At 41.3% G+C, this 19198-nt stretch overlaps 2 protein-coding genes across 5 annotated transcripts in view; both read left to right on the top strand.

Annotated features, from left to right (window-relative positions):
* The first annotated feature begins 4372 nt into the window (after positions 1-4372).
* LOC129812812 (leucine-rich repeat-containing protein 57-like) lies at positions 4373-10504 on the top strand. Its single transcript, XM_055864704.1, has 6 exons — positions 4373-4553; positions 4902-5148; positions 6727-6862; positions 7059-7327; positions 7450-7635; positions 8260-10504. The coding sequence occupies exons 2-6, from the start codon at positions 5065-5067 to the stop codon at positions 8299-8301; spliced, it is 717 nt and encodes a 238-aa protein (XP_055720679.1). The 5' UTR covers positions 4373-4553; positions 4902-5064; the 3' UTR covers positions 8302-10504.
* A 121-nt stretch (positions 10505-10625) lies between these two features.
* Positions 10626-19198, top strand: part of LOC129812811 (tyrosine-protein kinase receptor TYRO3-like) — a 38513-nt gene continuing 29940 nt past the window's right edge. For all 4 annotated transcript variants that reach the window (XM_055864703.1, XM_055864702.1, XM_055864701.1 and 1 more), the window contains exons 1-3: positions 10626-11066; positions 14153-14336; positions 19020-19120. In XM_055864703.1, the coding sequence (XP_055720678.1) occupies positions 11009-11066; positions 14153-14336; positions 19020-19120 (343 nt within the window). In that variant the 5' untranslated portion in view covers positions 10626-11008. The remainder of the gene's footprint in view (positions 11067-14152; positions 14337-19019; positions 19121-19198) is intronic.

Genomic DNA, 19198 nt, shown 5'->3' with positions numbered 1-19198 from the left:
GTCTGACCACAAGAAATTACTAGGAACCAAAAGTAATATATTGGAAGGAAACAGGAAGGGACTATGTGGATTTATCCAATATGAAACTTGTGTGCATTAATCAATACAACCCAGGGAATATTTAGTTTAAAGTGAAAACACGTTTGATGGTACACTGGGGGGTACACTCAAATGCCAAGTTCCAGATACCACTAGGTGACAGTGTTGCCTTACACTTTATGAAACAACAGGTCCATTATACTTCATAATAGCAAGATTAATTTACAAAGATACCATTAGTTAGGGCAGACATTGCATATTGAGGGGGGATGTAGTAAACTAACACAAAACATTTTCAGTCCACACAATCTTCTTGTCATGTATATACAGTGCATCTGTAAAGTATTCACACCCCTTGACTTTTTCCACATTTTGTTACATTACAGCCTTATCCTAAAATGGATGAAAGAAAAAAATTCCTCAACAATCTACACAAAATATCCATAATAACAAAGCGACAAAGTCTTGGTGGTTCCAAACTTCTTGCATTTAAGAATGATGGAGGCCACTGCAGAATGTTTTAGTACCCTTCCTCAGATCTGTGCCTCGACACAATCCTGTCTCAGCGTTCTACGGACAATTCCTTCGACCTCATGGCTTGGTTTTTGCTCTGACATGCACTGTCAACTGTGGGACCTTATATAGACAGGTGTGTGCCTTTCCAAATCATGTCCAATCAATTGAATTTACCACAGGTGGACTCCAATCAAGTTGTAGAAACATCTCAAGGATGATCAATGTAAACAGGATGCACCTGAGCTCAATTTCAAGTCTCATAGCAAAGGGTCTTAATACCTACACTACCGTGAAGAGGCGACTCCGGGATGCTGGCATTCTAGGCAGAGTTCCTCTGTCCAGTGTCTGTGTTCTTTCGCCCATCTTAATCTTTTATTTTTATTGGTCAGTCTGAGATATGGCATTATTTTTGCAACTCTGCCTAGAAGGCCAGCATCCCGGAGTCGCCTCTTCACTGTTGACGTTGAGACTGGTGTTTTGCGGGTACTATTTAATGAAGCTGCCAGATGACGGACTTGTGAGGCGTCTGTTTCTCAAACTAGACACTCTAATGTACTTGTCCTCTTGCTCAGGCCTCCAACTCTTTCTTTTCTGGTTAGAGCCAATTTGCACTGTTCTGTGAAGGAAGTAGTACACAGCGTTGTACGAGATCTTCAGTTTCTTTGTAATTTCTCGCATGTTATAGCCCAATATTAACAATGTATTTCTGATCAATTTAATGTTATTTTAATGGACAAAAATGTGTACTTTTCTTTTAAAAAACAAGGACATTTCTAAGTGACCCCAAACCTTTGAACGGTAGTGTACATAGTACCAGTCAAATGTTTGGACACACCTACTCATTCCAGGGATTTTCTTTATTTTTACTATTTCTACACTGTAGAATAATAGTAAAAATAAAGAAAAACCCTTGAATGAGTAGGTGTGTCCAAACATTTGACTGGTACTGTATGAAATTAGTAAAACAGTATGGAAACATTATTAAAGTGACTAGTGTTCCATTATTAAAGTGACCAGTGATTCCATGTCTATGTACATTGGGCAGCAGCCTCTACGGTGCAGGACTAAGTAACTGGGTGGTAGCCTGCTAGTGGTGGCTATTTAACAGTCTCGTGGCCTTGAGCTAGAAACTGTTTTTCAGTCTCTCGGTTCCAGCTTTGATACACCTATACTGACCTCGCTTTCTGGATGATGGCAGTTTAAACAAGCTGTGACTCAGGTGGTTGATGTCCTTGATGATCTTTTTGGCCTTCCTGTGACATCGGGTGTTGTAGGTGTCCTGTAGGGCAGGCAGTGTGCCCCTGGTGATGCGTTGAGCTGATTGCACCACCCTCTGGAGAGCCCTGCGGTGCAGTTGCCGTACCGGGCGACGATACAGCTGACAGGGTGTTCTCATTTGTGCATCTGTAAAAGTTTGAGGGTCTTAGTGGCCAAGCCAGATTTCTTCAGCCTCCTGAGGTTTAAGAGGCGATGTTGCGCTTTCTTCACCATTTACATTACATTTACATTTAAGTCATTTAGCAGACGCTCTTATCCAGAGCGACTTACAAATTGGACTGTCTATGTGGGTGGACCATTTCAGATTCTTTCAGCTTCTCCACTGCGGTCCCGTCGATGTGGATAGGGGCATGCTCCCTCTGCTGTCCACGATCAGCTCCTTCGTTTTGTTGACGTTGAGGTAATTTTTCCTGGCACCACTCCGTCAAGGCCCTCACCTGCTTCCTGTAGGCTGTCCCGTCATTGTTGGTAATCAGGCCTGCTTCTGTTGTGTCGTCTGCAAACTTGATGATTGAGTTGGAGGTGTACATGGCCACGCAGTCATGGGTGAACAGGGAGTACAGGAGGGGGTTGAGGATGTTCCCTTGTGGGGCCCCTGTGTTGAGGATCAGCGTAGTGGAGGTGTTGTTTCCTACCTTCACCACCTGGGGGTGGCCCATCAGGAAGTCCAGGACCAAGTTGCACAGGGCGGGGTTCAGACCCAGGGCCCCGAGCTTAAAGATGAGCTTGGAGGGCAATATGGTGTTGAAGGCTGAGCTATAGTCAATGAATAACATTCTGACATAGATATTCCTCTTGTCCAGATGGGATAGGTCAGTGTGCAGTGCGATGGGGTTTGCATCATCTGTGGATCTATTGGTGCGGTCTGCAAATGAAAGTGGGTCTAGGGTGTCAGGTAAGGTGGAAGTGATATGATCCTGGAGCAAGGTCCCAGGCATTCATTTGTAAGGCTGGTGGCGTCGTCAAACTTTGAAAATATGTAGCTGTGAAAAAGCAAAGATGCATTGTCAATATAGCCAGGGGATCTCAGTTAGCTAGCTAGCTAGCTATATTATCTGCTGTAATTAACATTAGCTAGCTAACTATATTATCTGCTGTAATTAACATTAGCTAGTTAGTATGTCCAGTCTCGTATTCATAGAGGTTAGCTAGGTTGTGCTAGCTGATAAGGCATTGTTTTGTCTACATTAAGATAGCAAACCTAATTTTACCCCATTCGCACAACTACCAAGTTCTTATACAGCTACCAATATACACCAACACATTGGAACGTGTAAATCAACTTTTCTTAGCGATTCTTCTTCTTCTTTGGTGGGGTTTATCGGTGGTTGGCATCCAACGTTATGGTGCATTACCGCCACCTACTGTACTGAATTGTTGGCCAGAGACAGGGAGAAACTAAATCCTACCTGCCAGCCACGTTGCTCTTAAAAAAGATAACAAAATATTTGAGACTTTATCTTATTAAGTTCTACTCAATATACTCTTTAAACTAATTAGATCTCATCCTCTCATTTTCCCTCTGATACTGCCCACACTGTACCAATATGCTCCACGGTCTGTTTCCTAGCAAAAATGACACTTTCCTGTTGGATGCTTTCCTATCACATTTAAAGTCTTATTCAACCGGCTGTGTCCCACCCTTAATCTTGTAAAAATAACCTCCTCTCTTCTGTCCCTTCCTGCCGTCCTCCCCTCCCTGATTTTTCTCTGTACTTGAAATAAAGGTTTAATAAATAAATAAAAGCCTCCCCTTGGTATCTCTATTCCACTGCTCCTGCCATCTCTGCACCATCACTGTCTATATCAGGCTTTTTGGCTCTGCCTTGCTTATTGACACTACGACATCCACATCCCGACTACTAAGTGCTTGTTTAGCCAGTACATTAACTGTCTCGTTCTCCTCCAACCTCACATGGGCTGGGACCCAAGTAAATCTCATCTGTATACCCATCAGTCTAATCCTGCCATGGGTTTGTAGTAACTCATAAAGCAGGTCATGTCTGCTATGTGAGCTAAAGGACTGCAGACTCATCAACACTACATGAATGCAGAGCAAATAACTATTCTGTCTGGCTTGACTTCCTGCACCTACTGCAAGGCCAACAGTATGGGCACCAGCTCTGCCGTATATACAGCCAGATGATTTGTAATACATTTCCTGACTGCCACCCCACATTCATGCACTACAAATGCTGACCCAGTACATCCTGTCCTTGGATCTTTTGAACCATCTATGTAAATGGCCACAAAATCCTGATACACAGTATCCAGACGTCTATTAATCAAATCAGATGGATCAACACCCTCCCTATCTTTCTGTAGTCTCTCCAACACTTCTAGATCAACTACTGGATACGGGAGTAGCCACACTGTATTTACAGGAATAGTTTTTTAACGATTTTTTTTTGCAATTCTTCTTTCAAATTTAGCCCGCCGATGTAGTTGTTCGTTTTCCATTTGATGAATGAATGGCTTCTGGATTTGTTCTTGCATCTACTGCCAACTAGCGGATTGGTTTAGCTAGCCACATACAGGCATGCGCATTGACGTCAAGCTGTTAGCTTCCCAACGACATGTTTATTGTTCGAGCAGCTCTACTATGTCCTAGGCTTGTGTTTAGGTTTGACTAGTCCAATAATCCTCATAGTTATCTGTTCCTAATATATGTTACAATTTACAGACAAGTATTGCACAAGAAGGACAAATCAGCTCGTGAGGTAAGTAAACTAAAATCCCAGATGGTCTAACGTTAACTCGCTGGCTAGCTATGCTAACAGTCTCAACAATATTTACCATCCTTGGGAAAATGTTATTTAAAGAACAAATATGTATGACCCTTTGCCGTTATAGTACTAGACACATTACTCCCAATTTCAATAATATGCATGAATATGTCTCAAAGCTTGCCTCAGACAGTACTAGTGGTAGGGTAGCTAACGTTAGCTAGATAGTGCTAGCTTCTTACATCATGTTCCTCCTTTTCTTGTTTGTCAGCTACTGTTAATGGATAGTTAAACGCCGGCAGCAGCAATTAATGATTGATTTGTATAATTGATCTCTTATAGGGACCACACTGACAACCAGGAAGTAACTATCTTAAAGGCACAACCCCAGTATCTGGCACCACCATCACAATAAAAGGCTAGCTGATTACATAAGCGTGTGACAAACTGTAAAGTTGAAGATCATCACTTAGGAGAGCCGCATTAGCGGGAAACTACAACAAAGATGGGGAACAGTGCAATCAAAGCCCATCTGGAAAACTCACAGAAGACTGGGATCTTTCAGTTGACAGGGAAAGGTCTCCCTGAGGTAAGAATTGCATGCACACACAGCCCATTATAGTCTGCTTGTTAAAATCAGCACACCACAGCAGTCTGCTAACTGGTGCTTCGTTTATTTAGCTGAATTCCATTCAGTTGTCGTTGTAGTCAACGGTTTGAATGTGTGTATACTGAACAAAAATATAAATGCAAGATGTAATGAGTTGGTCCTATGTTTCATGAACTGAAATAAGAGCCCAGAAATGTTCCATATGCACAAAAATATTATTTCTCTCAAATTGTGCACAACTTTGTTTACATCCTGTTAGTGAGCATTTTTTTGCCAAGATAATCCACCCACCTGACAGGTGTGCCATATCAAGAAGCTGATGAAACAGCATAATCATTACACAGGTGCACCTTATGCTGGGCAACAGCATGCAGTTGGCGACAGAATGCCACAAATGTCTCAAGTTTTGAGGGAGTGTGCAATTGACATGCTGACTGCAGGAATGTCCACCAGAGCTGTTGCCAGTTAATGTATTGTTCAATTCTCTACCATAAGCTTCCTCCAACGTCGTTTTAGAGAATTTGGCAGAACATCCAACCGGCCTCACAACCGCAGACCATGTGTAACCACGCCAGCCCAGGACCTCCACATCCGGCGGATCGTCTGAGGCCAGCCACTCGTACAGAAACTGGGGGTTTGCAAAACCAAATAATATCTGAACAAACTCAAACTGTCTCAGGAAAACTCATCTGTGTGCTCGTCGAACTCACGACTTCAGTGGGCAAATGCTCACCTTCACTGGCACGCTGGAGAAGTATGCTTTTCACGGATGAATCCCAGCTTCAACTGTACCGGGCAGATGGGAGACCGCTTTATGACGTCATGTGGGCAGGCGGTTTGCTGATGTCAATGTTGTGAACAGAGTGCCCCATGGTGACGTTGGGGTTATGGTATGGGCGGGCATAAGCTCCGGACAACGAACACAATTGCATTTTATCGATGGCAATTTGAATGAACCGAGATACCGTGACGAGATCCTGGGGCCCAATGTCGTGCCATTCATCTGCCACCATCACCTCATGTTTCAGCATGATAATGCACGGCCCCACGTCGCAAGGATCTGTATACAATTTCTGGAAACTGAAAACGTTCCAGTTTTTTCATGGCTTGCATACTCACCAGACATATAAACCATTGAGCATGTTTGGGATACTCTAGATCAATGTGTACAACAGCGGGTTCCAGTTCCTGACAATATCCAGCAACTTTTCACAGCCATTGAAGAGGAGTGGGACAACATTCCACAGGCCACACTCAACATCCTGATCAACTATGTGAAGGAGATGTGTCGCACTGCATGAGGCAAATGGTGTTCACACCATATACTGAGTGATTTTCTAATCCACTCCACTACCTTAATTTTAAGGTACAGTGCCTGTGACCAACATATTCAGTTCTGTATTCTCAGTCATGTGAAATCCATAGATCAGGGGTTAATGAATTCATTTCAACTGACTGATTTCCTTATATGAACTTTAACTGAGTAAAATCTTTGAAATTGTTGCATGTTGTGTTTATCTTTGTTCAGCGTATTTTTCCCCCACTAACATATTTCAGTTCCCCGAGGAGCTCCAGAGGTTGACTGGAAACCTACGGACTGTAGATCTGTCTTCCAACAAGATTGAAGTGCTGCCTGCCGCCATAGGAAACTTCCTTCAGATGAAGAGTCTTACTTTAAACTGTAATAAACTCAGTAAGTGGTTGCTACATCTCCTCAGATTCTGTCTTATACTACAGCATCTTTTGATGACAAATTATTAACCCTTTGCTTTCACTGAATAAGGAATGCCCATTAGGTGCATTGATTATTGATGTGAATTCCTCTGCTTCAATCAGTCTCTATAGCTAGGCTATATATTAAGTTAGTGTGTTTGTTTTGTGCTACATAGCAAGTCTCCCAGATGAAATTGGGAAGCTTAAGAAACTAGAGACCCTCTTGCTGAACGGGAACCAACTGAGGCAGCTCCCTAGCGGTGTAGGACAGTTGAAAGCATTGCGCACCCTCAGCCTGTCTGGGAACAAGTTCCGGGAGTTTCCTGGCGGCCTCGGCTCCCTACGACACCTGGACGTCCTGGACCTGTCCAAGAACCACATCCAGGCTGTTCCTGCTGAGGTAGCTGCCCTGCAGGCCATCGAGATCAATCTCAACCAGAACCAGGTAATCAGGTGTTTATGTTTGCATCTCAAATGGCACCCTATTCCCTATATAGTGCACTATTTTTAACCAGGGACCTAATCTAGAATCAAATCTATATTAATCTATATAAGTTATGATCCCAGATTTCAGTGGTGTCTGCAGAGGTGTCCACCTGCCAGAGGCTAAAGGTGCTGAGATTGGAGGAGAACTGTCTAGAGCTTGCCTCCATCCCTGTGTCCATCCTCACCAGCTCCCAGGTGTCTCTGCTCTCTGTGGAGGGCAACCTGTTTGAGGTGAAAAATATGCGGGACCTGGAAGGGTATGAGAAGGTGAAGTGTGAAACAAATGTTTGTTTCTTTAACTTACTGCCAATTGAATGGTCAATGTTAAAGCAAGGAACAGTCATGCTGCTGCACTAAATCACTAAGCTGTCTTTATATCTATTGTAAACTAAACCACTCATTAGTTTCAAAGGCATTGGTTTGAAATATGTCCGTCTCCCATGGTTGACGTTATTTGTTTGTGATCAGTGTGGAAACAAGACTCTTTCCCCAGACTGGTGGACTACCTCAACAATAATGTGACTTCCTGTTCAACATAAGGAAGATCAAGTGAAGAAAGTTGTGGCTCAGACAGCTCTAGTATTCTTTCCCAGCCATAATCCCTGCACTTGACATAAGCGGTCAAATATAGCCCCTGACACTAAATACATCTATGACGTTTCATGATGATATTACAGTGTTGAAATGATGTTGTGAAGCTTAAAATAACAATTGAATTTCCCAAGCTTGGGATAATCAAGGTCTAATGTGATATGACCACTTACCTATTATAATAGTTAGAACTTGGACCAACCATTCAGTGCTTACACAAATAGCTCATCTCTTCAGTTGTTATGCTGTCCATAGTGTCCCAGATGTGACTGATGGCGATCTCATTTGTTTACCCCACAGTATATGGAGCGCTTCACTGCAACCAAGAAGAAGTTTGCCTGAAGAATAGAGAGAGGGAGCATCCCCCTGAGTCCAGCTTGTGCACTACACCCAAGTACCCTCCCTAGTGGTTGTCTTACTACAGTATATATGGCTTCTGCACTACAGCAACAGGTTACAACAGCAAGAACCACAGTAGAATGAGTACTGATTGAGAGCATGCTATGATCTGTGTATGACAGCAACAGGATACCATGAATGGAAAAAGAGAACTATGTGAACAGTGGACGATAGACAGTGCATTCACTTATGATATTCATAGAAATTGCATACTAATTTACAAACGAAAATCTAAGCCGGTTATACTTAAATAGTATAGTGGGCTAAAATGTCCCTCTACATACATTGGCTTTTAACTGCATATAAATGATCTAACAATACAATTGTTGCAGAAGTCAAACGCCTCGGTTCAGTATCAAGCAGTGTTTTGCCTGTCAGATAGTATATGTGCCGTGACCAGCAAGCGAATGAAAACTGTAGTATAGAATGTCAAAGTAGTGACAATTGCACTACATAGACCCAGAATGAGATAATGATTTTAAAGCTCCATTTTGCATTAAGGCTTTACCCTGTGGATCTGGAATGGAACGTCACATTTTTTCTGTAGCTCTGGTCCAGAGTGTTTCTTTTCAGCTGAGGAAAGCTGATTCATCAGCATGCCACACATAAAACCCTGGACCAGAGCTAGATTTTCTGGTGCTGTGAAAGAATGAAGAAAATCACAGCCTAAATGTAAACAAATCTATACTGAACAAAAATATAAACGGAACAATATCAATGATTTTACTGAGTTAGTTCATTATAAGGAAATCAGTCAATTTAAATAAATAAATTAGGCCCTAATCTATGGATTTCTCATGATTGGGCAGGGGCATAGGCCCACTCACTTGGAAGCCAGGCCCAGCCAATCAAAATAATTTTTTCCCCCTCAAAAGGGCTTTATTAAAGACAGAAATACTCCTCAGATTCATCAGCTGTCTGGGTAGCTGGTCTCAGACGATCCCACAGGTGAAGAAGTCGGATGTGGCGGGCTGACGTGGTCACATGTGGTCTTGTGAGGCCGGTTGAATGTACTGCCAAATTCTGTAAAACGATGTTGGGGGTAGCTTATGGTAGAGAAATTAACATTAAATTCACTGGCAACAGCTCTGGTGGACATTCTTGCAGTCAGCATGCTAATTGCATGCTCCCTCAACTTGACATCTATGGCATTGTGTTGTGTGTCAACTGCACATTTTAGTGGCCTTTTATTGTCCCCAGCACAAGGTGCATCTGTGTAATGATCATGCTGTTTAATCAGCTTCTTCAAATGCCACACCTGTTAGGTGGATGGATTTTCTTGGCAAAGGAAAAATGCTCACTAACAGGATGTAAACAAATTTGTGCACAGAATTTGAGAGAAATAAGCTATTTATGCATATGGAACATTTCTGGGAACTTATTTCAGCTCATTAAACATGGGACCAACACTTTATATGTTGCGTTTATATTTTTGTTCAGAACATTTGGCTCTTCGCAAGCATACTCTTATTGCTTCTGAATACTCACTAGTTATATTATTTGGACTTGATTTGTATTCATGTGTTATTTATCTTCAGTTGGTCTGTTGAACACATCCTTACTATTTTAGTAATTTAACTCTGTAAATAATTTGTAGACATTTTACGAAGTGTGTGTGATTGTATCAGATAAAAACCACAAAACAGGATCACCTCCACTATTCAAAATTTGACCCTCAAAGAATTTTTGAAGGATCCTAACCTTTATTACTAGATTGAATACAACCTCACAAAGAGGATCATTCATATCTGTTTTCTAATCAGTGTTGCTGATCAAGGGTGCACTTTCTGTGAAAGGAGGAGTTGCATTAGGCTGTCATTAACAATACATTTAACTTATCAGGTGTATGTAATTTAATTGTAACAGAATACTCTCCATGAATTGTGTCAATATACTAACACTGATTTATGTAGAATTACTTAACTTTGTTTCATTTGAATGCTTATTTAATTTTACTTAAATATGATTCCATTCTTTGCACAGCTTTGTGCAAGAGTGTACAGTTTTGTGCAAGAGTGTACAGTATTCAGACCAATTCATATCAGGTTGTCACAACCTTAATTTTGTGAAAGGAAAGTACATGCAGTAATTTAATATACCCCGCATTCCATCCCAAATTCTCCGAATAAAGATATAATACATACAATTGCTTATGTGTCGCTGTGCCTTAGTTACGTTCAATAGGTGTTGTATTGATTGATACTTTGTTTCATTTCACTTCATACTGGGAATCTTATTTCCTGCGCTCTTGCACTAGGCGGCGGTAATGCACATTCCTCAAGAGAGCGGCACTACGTCATCTTGTAGTATGAGGCTAGAACAACAACGTGTATATCAGCCAAGAAGACAAAAGTCCACCAATTTATTCAAAGAAGTGTAGCCGGTTATTCACGAGGGGAAAGAAAACAACATACTTTGTCTATCATCCCGGACAGGAATTTTCTGACCATCTGGTATTGGTGAATTTTGTATCAACGCCGTTGGATAAATCACTGCCGAAAAATCTTAAGCGGTCACTTTCTAGTGCGGAAACCTTTGGAGCCCCGAAAAAACGTTTAGTTCAGGGCATCGACTCATTCGATTGTTCAGCACTTGGGATTAGTATATTTTGTGGAAAATAGCCTCAAATTGTGAACCAGATGATGAAAAGATGACCATTTATCTTTGGATCATACTCTTCTTGGCACAAAGTAGTAGAGCAATCCCTGGTAAGTTTGAAAAGTTATCCCTATACTTCATGACACGGCTACGTTTCATGAATGTGTAATATACTATTATTTTATATTGCTACTCAGTACATTTGCGCGGTAAGCGTTTGTCAAATCGTCGATTTTAGCCTATTTCAAGGGTGGATGATAGTCTCAAGAGACACCCGTGTGTTGAACAACATCAGTGTAAACAACAATCGTGGAATCAGCGGTTTGCCTTCAAAATAAGTCCCCTCTTTGAAACATGCAACCGGATAAAAATTGTGAAAACAAGCCACAATTGGACTAGATAGTGCCAAACAAGGTTAGAATGTTAATACATAAATTCAACAAAAGACAATTATTTAGTTAATTTGACGAATATAAAATCTGTTTTATTTATATTACTTCTGCGTTGTTGGGAAAGAGCACTACTGTAGCAGTGCAGGTGACATATTTACCTATGTATATATTTATTGCATTATGGATGTATTAGACATCATAACTGCATTGGGGGCATACTTATGTTTCACTGTATAGCCTTACCTATGGATTGTGCACCCATGAAATCTGCTATCTGCTTACTCAGTGACACCAACAGAACACAACTATGTCGAGTTTACACAAATATTAGCTTCGTATTACAGGACATTGACTGTGAGAAGTCACCTTTCCAGTCAGTCTTTTGTGTATTGGACATTCAAATACCCCCATGAAATGTGGTATCAGTCTACTCCGTGACAACCACAGAACACCATAGCAGAGTTCAATTGGTGGCATTCTGAGTTGTAGTGATAATGTCAAGTCATCACAATGGGTCACCATAGCAGTTGACATGGAGCGTAGAGTGAGTATTTTATTTCATGTGACAACCGTAACATTAAGTTGTGGAATAATGGACTCCTTACAGCACGTGTTTTAAATGGAATGTGTATATAGATTTATTTAACTAGGCAAGTCACAGCAAGACGCTGGGCCAATTTTGGATTTGAACCAGGGTGTCTATAGTGATGCCTCTAGCACTGAGATGCAGTGCCTTAGACCGCCGCGCCACTCGAGAGCCCAATGACTGTCTGCGGGTTTATGAATTCAGTTGTATCTACTGTATGTATGTTTGTTTTCCAAAGCAGTCGTTTCAGGGCAAAGCATTAATCAATTCTGCGACAAAGGAATGATAGACTGTCGTTGTATGAGTTGACAAGATTAAAATTCTGTCTGTGCCCTTGAGCAAGGCACTTAACCCTAATTGCTCCTGAAAGTCGCTCTGGATAAGAGCGTCTGCTAAATGACTGAAATGTAAAATGTTGACAGAAAACAAAGTACTTGTTTAGAAAGCTCTAGCTGAGTGATATCATTTTATGATATGCTTGTTGTGAAATTATTTTTGAATTAATCCTTATTAATGAACTCATCTAATTAACTGTATGCTGTCACTGATTAGGCTGATACCTCATTTCATGAATCCACAATCCATAGGTTAGCCTGTACAGTGCAATATGAATGTCCAATAGACACAATAGACTGACTGGGACGGTGATTTCCTACAGTCGAGTCCTGTAATAAGAGTTGAGATGCTAATATTTGTGTAAACTGTACATAATTGTGTTCTGTAGATGTCACTGAGTAGGTTGGTACCACATTTCATGGCACAATCCATAGGTTACGCAGTACAGTGCATGTAAGTATGTCCGCAATGCAATTCTGAAGTCTAATACTTTCACAATTTGATTTCAAGCTTGTTTTTTGATCGTCACGTGCACTGGTACTATAAAAATATTTTTTGGGGTCAAATTAATTATCTTTTGTTGAATTCCAGCATTGTTTAGCATTCTGTAATCCAATTGAGGCATGTTTTCAATTGGAGACTTTTATTTTGAAGGCAAACCGCCAATTCCACTATTGTTGTTCACCACACAAGTACAAGGGACCACAGTCTAGAGAAGTTTTGCACAAAATTTGAGTAGGAATATTCTCAACCTTGTTCTCTAAAAATTATAATACTGAAGTGGATCTGTTTCTTGTAACAATGTTTATCATAAGGGCAAAATTACCAGTACATATCTCACTGAGATTTGATCCAATGTTGCTCTGTTGGTAGAGCATGGTGTTTGTAATGCCAGGGTTGTGGGTTCGATTCCCATGGGGGACCTGTATGAAAATGTATGCACTCACTACGCACTCACTACTGTCTTTTGCTCTGGATAAGAGCTAAATGACTAAAATGTAAAGGTAGAGGTAATTTCCCTCTTCCCTGTCCAGACCAGACCTGGGTCAAATACATACTCAAGTATTTGAGGTGTGCTTGATTGATTTACACTTTTTTGGGACTATTCCATTGGATCCAAATATGTATAAGTATTTTACATAGGCCCATGTATTTGAAGGCTTCCCCCACGCCCCTCTTATATAGTATTTGGGTAACAGGTCATTGGACTGGACATGTACTAATGAGACATTCATTAAACAGAGTGAAGGTGTGGGAGGATAGGTAGGCCTAAAGGCTACATTTAGCTTGATTACATGGACACTCCCCTGTCTCTGAGCAGTGCAGTATAATATGGTCATTGATATTACTTCTCTGGCCGTTGGTCTGTTGCAGGCAGCTAAACCCAGCAACAGCAGCTGTAGTGAGTTGCCACAGTGGAGAGCTTTCAGCCCTCTACAGCCTTGTATGACTTCTGCTCTGTCTGCACCCAGGCTCAAGTCGGAGCATGCAGATACTCGGCCAAGATGCATGTAATGGCCCAAGCAACACAATGGAGACAAACAGTTCTAAAGACAAAAGACTCTTGCAAAAACAACTATTTTTCAAATATCTTTGGAAAACCATTTCCATATGTCACAATTTCTACTTCAAAATGTTTTATGCCTGCACATTACAATAACTGAACAAACACCATTTTGTAGGCTACCTTTAAAGGGGTATCTAGCTAGCTCTCCTGTAATGCTCACTGCTGCATATGTGTTGCAATCTGACGGAGCCTCAGATCCCGTCCATTATATTTTCTGAATGGCATTTAGAGTAGTGAAGAAGAAATAACTAGGACTTAGGCTATTAATGAATGACTCATTCAAGTCTCTGGTGACTCCTACCCCTTGACCTTTAGGACTCAGGTTTACCAAGAACCCCGCCAACCTCACGGTAACCCAGGGCAACATGGTTCGCCTGGGTTGTTCCATCGAGGGCCTGAGTGAGCCGGAGATCGTGTGGATGAAGGATGGGGAGAAGCTGTACAGTACAGACCAGATGTACATCCCCCTGGAGCAACACCACTGGGAGACCTTCCACAGGTCAGTGCTTCAGTAGTCCTGACCTACTATGAAGTAGTATTACCCTTACCACTTTATAGGCTGATTGGAAGATGTCTTCAGACCTTCCATCATAGCATCACTTTTATTGTTCACCAAAAATGATTGGGAAGCTGTCTTGCAAAGCACAAGCAAACTAACCTTGGAGTGTTGCAAAGCACTTAGCTCACAGCCCCTAGATCAGCTTCTCAAGAGGTCAGGTGTCCTGACAGTTCTTTACTATTTCAGAGAAGGTGCTTGTACATTGAATTATTAAGCTAGAAAAACAACATTCTTTTTTATCTTTAAACAATGTGGCTGCTTGCATTGCCTTTTACCCTTCAACATTCTTTGCCCTTGTGTAAATTCAAACTTAGGTCAGTCTGCCTTAAATATGCTGTGGATGTTTGGAGGTACAACTACAGGGAATAGCCAACAGAATGTAGGCAGGCACGGTATGTTATGGTATGAGTTTGTTCAGTGTTATGACGAAACATGCAGTGTAATACCGTAAATAGAGGTAGTGATGCTGTTCCTGGCTTTGACTCAACATCAGACCTGGGTATTTGAAATGATTCACATAGTATTTGAACTCAGGTCTGCTCAACATGGTGGAACTGAACTTGTAGTTTTGGGTACTGGTGGTGTCGAGGAGGATGTAGTTTTGGATACTGGTGGTGGCGAGGAGGATGTAGTTTTGGATACTGGTGGTGGCGAGGAGGATGTAGTTTTGGATACTGGTGGTGGCGAGGAGGATGTAGTTTTGGATACTGGTGGTGGCGAGGAGGATGTAGTTTTGGATACTGGTGGTGGCGAGGAGGATGTAGTTTTGGATACTGGTGGTGGCGAGGAGGATGTAGTTTTGGATACTGGTGGTGGCGAGGAGGATGTAGTTTTGGATACTGGTGGTGGCGAGGAGGATGTAGTTTTGGATACTGGTGGTGGCGAGGAGGATGTAGTTTTGGATACTGGTGGTGGCGAGGAGGATGTAGTTTTGGATACTGGTGGTGGCGAGGAGGATGTAGTTTTGGATACTGGTGGTGGCGAGGAGGATGTAGTTTTGGATACTGGTGGTGGCGAGGAGGATGTAGTTTTGGATACTGGTGGTGGCGAGGAGGATGTAGTTTTGGATACTGGTGGTGGCGAGGAGGATGTAGGTGAGGCTTAATAATTGGCTTGGGGAGGCGTTGTCCCTGGCAGAAAGAGAAAAAAACCTGTAAATAACATGGCTGAAGTGGAGAGACAGGGGTCTACCCCTACTGTAACCCACACACCAGATAAACCAGGCCCCGAAGAGGGGCAGGCTGGATTGGAATGCATTCAGCTGCCTGTGACTGAGTGACCTAAAGCTTGGTGCAGACTGCTAGACCTAATGGTTAAGTGAACTTGCATTGCCAGTGGCAGCCATTTCTGTTAATCACATGCGCTGGGCACTGAAGCTCAAAGGTCTTCAGTTTGACCTCTCTGAAGTCTGAAACTTTTTTCCTGTATCCTTCTGTGTGCTCATGCTCATCACACAACAATGTCCTAGATACCACGGACATCCACCATATGCTGTGTCTAGTCTAGGGAACTAGAATGACAAGATTGATTGAAATATATATGATAGAATGATTCATATCTATGGTCTAGTGACTCGTCCTTCATTGGTTGTTGATTGGAGTGGTGAGTTTGGATGCGATTGTTGTCAGAAGTGGGAAACCATACACGAGTTAGGTGTCAATGTCACAAGCGATGCGTGCGCGTCGTTGAGGAAGAAATCTGTGTGTGATTATGATTCTGGACAGTCAGATACAGTGGCAAGAAAAAGTATGTGAACCCTTTGGAATTACCTTGATTTCTGAATAAATTGGTCATCAAATTTGATCTGATCTTCATCTAAGTCACAACAATAGACAACCACAGTCTGCTTAAACTACTAACACACAAATTATTGTATTTGTCTTGTCTATATTGAATACATAGTTTTTCCAACCTACACTGAATGTTTAAATTATGTGAACTCCTCGGCTAATGACTACTCCAAAAGCTAATTGGAGTCAGGAGTCAGCTTACCTGGAGTCCAATCAATGAGACCAGATTGGAGATGTTGGTTAGAGCTGCCTTGCCCTATAAAAAAACACTCACAAAATTTGAATTAGCTATTCACAAGAAGTATTGCCTGATGTGAACCATGCCTCAAACAAAATAGATTTCAGAAGAACTAAGATTAAGAATGGTTGACTTGCATGAAGTTGTAGAGGGTTACAAAAGTATCTCTAAAATCCTTGACGTTCATCAGTCCACAGTAAGACAAATTGTCTATAAATGGAGAAAGTCCAGCACTGTTGCTACTCTCCCTAGGAGTGGCCTCCTGTAAAGATGACTGCAAGAGCACAGCGCAGAATGCTCAATGAGGTTAAGAAGAATCCTACAGTGTCAGCTAAAGACTTACAGAAATCTCTGGAACATGCTAACATCTCTATTGACGAGTATACAATACGTAAAACACTAAACAAGAATGGTGTTCATGGGAGGACACCACGGAAGAAGCCACTGCTGTCCAAAAAAACATTGCTGCACGTCTGAAGTTTGCAAAAGAGCACCTGGATGTTCCACAGCGCTACTGGCAAAATATTATGTGGACAGATTCAACTAAAGTTGAGTTGTTTGGTAGGAACACACAACACTATGTGTGTGAAAAAAAAAAAAAAAAAAAAAACAGCATACCAACATCAAAACCTCATCCCAACTGTAAAGCATGGTGGAGGGAGCATAATGGTCTGGGGCTGCCTCAGGGCCTGGACAGCTTGCTATCATCGACGGGAAAATGAAGTCTCAAGGTTATCAAGACATTTTTCAGGAGAATATAAGGCTATCTGTCCGACAATTGCAGATACACAGAAGTTGGGTGATGCAACAGGACGACAACCCAAAACACTGAGGTAAATCAACAACAGAATGGCTTCAACAGAAGAAAATACGCCTTATGGAGTGGACCAGTCAGTCCTGACCTCAACTTGATTGGGATGCCCTCAAGAGAGTACTTCACACCAGACATCCCAAGAATGTTGCTGAACTGAAACAGTTTGGAAAAGAGGAATGGTCCAAAATTCCTCCTGACCGTTGTGCAGGTCTGATCCGCAACTACAGAAAAAGTTTTGTTGAGGTTATTGCTGCCAAAGGAGGGTCAACCAGTTATTAAATCCAAGGGTTCACATACCCTGCATTGTGAATGTTTACACGGTGTGTTCAGTAAAGACATGAAAACTTATAATTGTTTGTGTGTTATTAGCAGACTGTGTTTGTCTATTGTTGTGACCAAGATGAAGATCAAATCAAATTTTATGACCAATTTATGCAGAAATCCAGGTATTTCCAAAGAGTTCACATACTTTTTCTTACCACTGTAGCTAGCAACAATGACGACAACAAGCTGCCTTATGGGTAATGGTAGGTGGCTTGTTTCAGCTCATTGTATCTTGTTATTGATACCATGTTTTGACTCGTTTAGCTAGCTAACCAACAATTGTAACAATGTATTTGAGAGACAAGTGCTCATTGTGCAAACATATTAATGTTTTCAATAAAGATTTGGAGAGAAAATATACTGGTTTACAAGTTGTCAACAATCCTTTGATTCTTAGCAAACTCCGCCTGTTTTGCTCCACAGTTGCGCATGCATCGGTTTTGTTGCTAAACAACTGATCAATCTATGAGTGAGTAGGATCTGTCAATGCAGGCAATGGTTTCCTGAGTGACTCCTAATACAAATACACAGTGTACTCCTGCTGAGTGAAATTTTCCCCAAGCTAGTTTATTGTTCCAATTAGTTATATTCCTACTTCCAGTGGTTTAAAGTACTTAAGTAAAACATAAACGCAAAAAAATGACTTAAGTAGTACTTTAAAGTATCTGTACTCTACTATTAATATTTTTGACTACTTTTACTTCACTACATTCCTAAAGAAAATTATGTACTTTTTACATACATTTTCCCTGACACCCAAAAGTAGTTGTTACATTTTGAATGCTTAGCAGGACAGGAAAATGGTCCAATTCACACACTTATCAAGAGAACATCGCTAGTCATCCCTACTGCCTCTGATCTGGAGGACTCATTAAACGCAAATGCTTAGTTTGTAAATTATGTCTGAGTGATGGTGTGCCCCTGACTATCCTTAAATAAAATAAAAAAGTATGTCTGGTTTTCTTTATAAGGAATTTGAGATGATTTATACTTTTGTTACTTAAGTATATTTTAGCAATTACATTTACTTTTGATACTTAAATATATTTAAAACCAAATACTTTTACTCAAGTAGTATTTTACTGGGTGACTTACCTTAACTTTTACATTAGTCCTTTTCTAGTATCTTTTACTCAAGTATGACAATTGGGTACTTTTTCCACAACCGCCTACTTCATCTCTCAACATATCCTCCAGGGGTTCTTTATTGTTATATTGTACATTTTTCTTCTGATACCCAGTTATATGTGATGGGCTCTTACCTCCATTCTGCCTAGTGGGTCACCTCTCATCTATCAGAACTAATCCACATCTTTTTAGGAGAGGTGTTTTTGGATGTGCTCAGGGAATGATTTGGTTTATAGAATTACTACATCATTTAGAAATGTGATTTCTTTTTTTGCATGTTAAGTACTAGGGAAATCACTGAGTGTGTCTGTCTGTCCGGGTGGTTTCAGTGTGAAGTCTGTCCAGCAGCAGGATGCAGGGAAGTACTGGTGTGAGGTAGAGTTCCGAGGCTCGACCATCTCTTCGGAGCCCGCCTGGATAACAGTAGAGGGTAAATCAATCAATGTTGTCCTGTCTGTCTCTTTCTTTCTCTCAACACAATGGCCTTTTTTTCAATAACATGATCAAA

The sequence above is a fragment of the Salvelinus fontinalis genome, chromosome 16, assembly GCF_029448725.1.
Source record: "Salvelinus fontinalis isolate EN_2023a chromosome 16, ASM2944872v1, whole genome shotgun sequence".
Taxonomy (NCBI): Eukaryota; Metazoa; Chordata; class Actinopteri; order Salmoniformes; family Salmonidae; genus Salvelinus; species Salvelinus fontinalis.
The sequence above is the reverse complement of the archived record's forward strand: the minus strand, read 5'-3'. Positions and strand labels throughout refer to the sequence as shown.

Excerpts from the sequence above, each read along its gene's own strand:
- LOC129812812 (XM_055864704.1), top strand. The coding sequence starts at position 5,065 with ATGGGGAACAGTGCAATCAAAGCCCATCTGGAAAACTCACAGAAGACT. Across the intron at positions 6,863-7,058 it reads TTTAAACTGTAATAAACTCA|CAAGTCTCCCAGATGAAATT; the intron begins GTAAGTGGTTGC and ends TGTGCTACATAG. Across the intron at positions 7,636-8,259 it reads ACCTGGAAGGGTATGAGAAG|TATATGGAGCGCTTCACTGC; the intron begins GTGAAGTGTGAA and ends TTTACCCCACAG.